At 40.8% G+C, this 2,500-nt stretch overlaps 1 protein-coding gene across 8 annotated transcripts in view; it reads left to right on the top strand.

Moving 5' to 3' along the window:
• LOC307240102 (transcription factor COE1) overlaps window positions 1-2,500 on the top strand; it is a gene marked incomplete at its 5' end in the record, with an annotated part of 71,038 nt that overhangs the window by 42,667 nt on the left and 25,871 nt on the right. For 7 of the 8 annotated variants that reach the window (XM_080013734.1, XM_080013733.1, XM_080013735.1 and 4 more), the window contains one exon: window positions 79-220. In XM_080013734.1, coding sequence (XP_079869860.1) covers window positions 79-220 — 142 coding nt within the window. Of the gene's footprint in view, window positions 1-78; window positions 236-2,500 lie in introns of all 8 variants that reach the window. The other variant, XM_080013731.1, reaches the window with a different exon arrangement.

The raw sequence follows: 2,500 nt of genomic DNA, 5'->3' as shown, positions 1-2,500 counted from the left end.
TGCGCTCCATCATCTTGGTGCCCTCACACCCTCATCCCTCTCACCTTTTCACCTCTTACTTACCCCGCCCCGGTTCAGGTGGTGGTGTCGACTACGGTGAGTGTGGAGGGACACGTGCTCTCCGTCTCAGACAACATGTTCGTCCACAACAACTCCAAACATGGCCGCCGGGCCCGCAGGCTGGATCCTGCCGATGGAACGCCGTCCTACCTAGAACACGGTAACACATCACAGTGTGTGTGTTGTGTGTTGTGAGTATGCTTGTGTATATAGAGACATTCACACAGTTGCACACATACACATTAAATGGTCACACTGTGTGTAAGCGTGTGTGTGTGTGTGTGTGTGTGTGTGTGTGTGTGTGTGTGTGTGTGTGTGTGTGATGTGTCTGAGTGAGCAGCATGGCCAGCAGATGGTTGATGGTTTAATCCTATCAGGTGATTCCTGTTTCTCCATCTGGCTAATCCAACCAAATACACACCCTGACACACACACACACACATACACACACACACACACACGCACACGCACACGCACTCGCACACACACACACACACACACACACACACACACACACACACACACACACACACACACACACACACACACACATACACACACACACACACACACACAGTGTGACCATTTACAACTGTGTATGTCTGCAACTGTGTGTGTGTGTCTCTTTATGTGTGTGTGTGTGTGTGTGTGTGTGTGTGAGTGGGTGTGTGTGTGTAGTCTTCAGCCTATGATATCATTATCCTTTCTCTTCCACCAACAACTCCATACTAAGGGGTGTGTTGTCTTTGACTGTTGACAGTTGGAATCCACCCCCCTCCCCACTGCATTCATTGCGTAAGCCTGAATATTAAGATAAGATGATAAGATAATAAGATAAGAGATAACATAACACCTGATTAATCCCCAGAGGGAAATTCTGGCGTTCATCGGCAACAGCTGTGCAGTCGAGAAAGAGATACAAATTCAAATGAGATAAGAACTAACACATACAGTAGCGTACGCAGGGCATTTATCTATCTCTGGGCGACGGTGGCTCAGCGGTTAGCACCGCTGCCCCGGCCGTCCCAGCTCCTTTCTGTGTAGAGTTTGCGTGGGTTTGCGTGGGTTTCCTCCCACCGTCAAAGGAAATGTATGTTAGGGGGTTCAGGCACCGGCCAAAAAGTCTGGAGTCGGTCCCCAGGCGCTGCACTGCAGCTGCCCACTGCTCCTAGGATGGGTCAAATGCAGAGAAAAAAAATTCATTCTGGATGTATGCTGAGAAATGACGATAAAGAATCAAATCCACAAAAAGTTAACGTTTAGTTTTTTAGACTAAAGTCCCTTTAAAAGCTGTACCCGTTTTGCCACTCATCGACATCTGGGAATCATCTATATCTTAAGCTCTGCCAATACAAACATCACCATTTGCTCGTCACATTTACAGTGGTACGTCGACTTACGACTGTAATTGGTTCTATAAGAACGGTCGTATCTTAAAACAGTCGTATGTCGAAGCAATTTTTCCCATATAAATGATGAAATCATGAAGGGTGAAAAGAAACAAAACACACAGCACAAACACAGTAAATATGAAAAAAATATCGATAAGCCACGAACCACGTGCACACACCATGTAGGTCGCCCGCTGACTGACTGCTGACTGACCGCTGACTGACTGCTGACTGACTGCTGACTGGCCGCTGTCGCACCAACTGCAAATTTCCACGCTCGTATCTTGGAGCAGTCGGTCGCAAGTCGATACAAATTTTTCGCGACTATTGCTACTCGTATCTTGGATTAGTCGTAAGTAGATGCAGTTGTAAGTCTGGGTACCACTGTATAATTAATTACGAACAAAGATGTGTGATTTTTATTCTTATTCTTATTCCTATTCTTATTCTTATTTTTATTCTTATTCTTATTCTTATTCTTATTCTTATTCTTATTCTTATTCTTATTATTAATAATCATAATATTATATTAATATAATATTAATTATAATCAATTAATTAATTAATAATAATTATTATTATTATTATTAATAATAATAGTAATAATAATAATAATAACAATAATAATAATAAAATAGCTGTCAAACAGTAACAATAAAGCAAAGCAAACAAGCAAAATTAATTTACTAAGTACAATAATAAAATAATTAAATGAATGAAATTAATTAAACACAGGGCAAAAGCTTATAAAAGTTTATATACAAAATTGCATCCAAAAATCTAACAAGCAAAGTGCATTTAATAAAAAAGGTAAATATTATACTCTGTCAGATTTGTATATTGGCCATCTCTGCTGATGCTTCTCGCTGTCGGTCCATCCTCCTTCTTTAGAGTGACAGGTTCTTCTATTTTAAAAGTAATTCAAATAGAAAATAACAGAAATAGAAATAATGGAAATAAAAATATTGTCTGTGTTTCACGTAATCTTTGACGGTCTGGTGTCGAGTTTTAATGACAATAATCCACCGGGTCGTTTGTTAGCGTCTGTT

This window comes from Zeus faber (assembly GCF_960531495.2).
Source record: "Zeus faber genome assembly, chromosome: 14".
NCBI classification, from domain to species: domain Eukaryota; kingdom Metazoa; phylum Chordata; class Actinopteri; order Zeiformes; family Zeidae; genus Zeus; species Zeus faber.
This window is presented reverse-complemented; position numbering and strand designations above follow the sequence as displayed.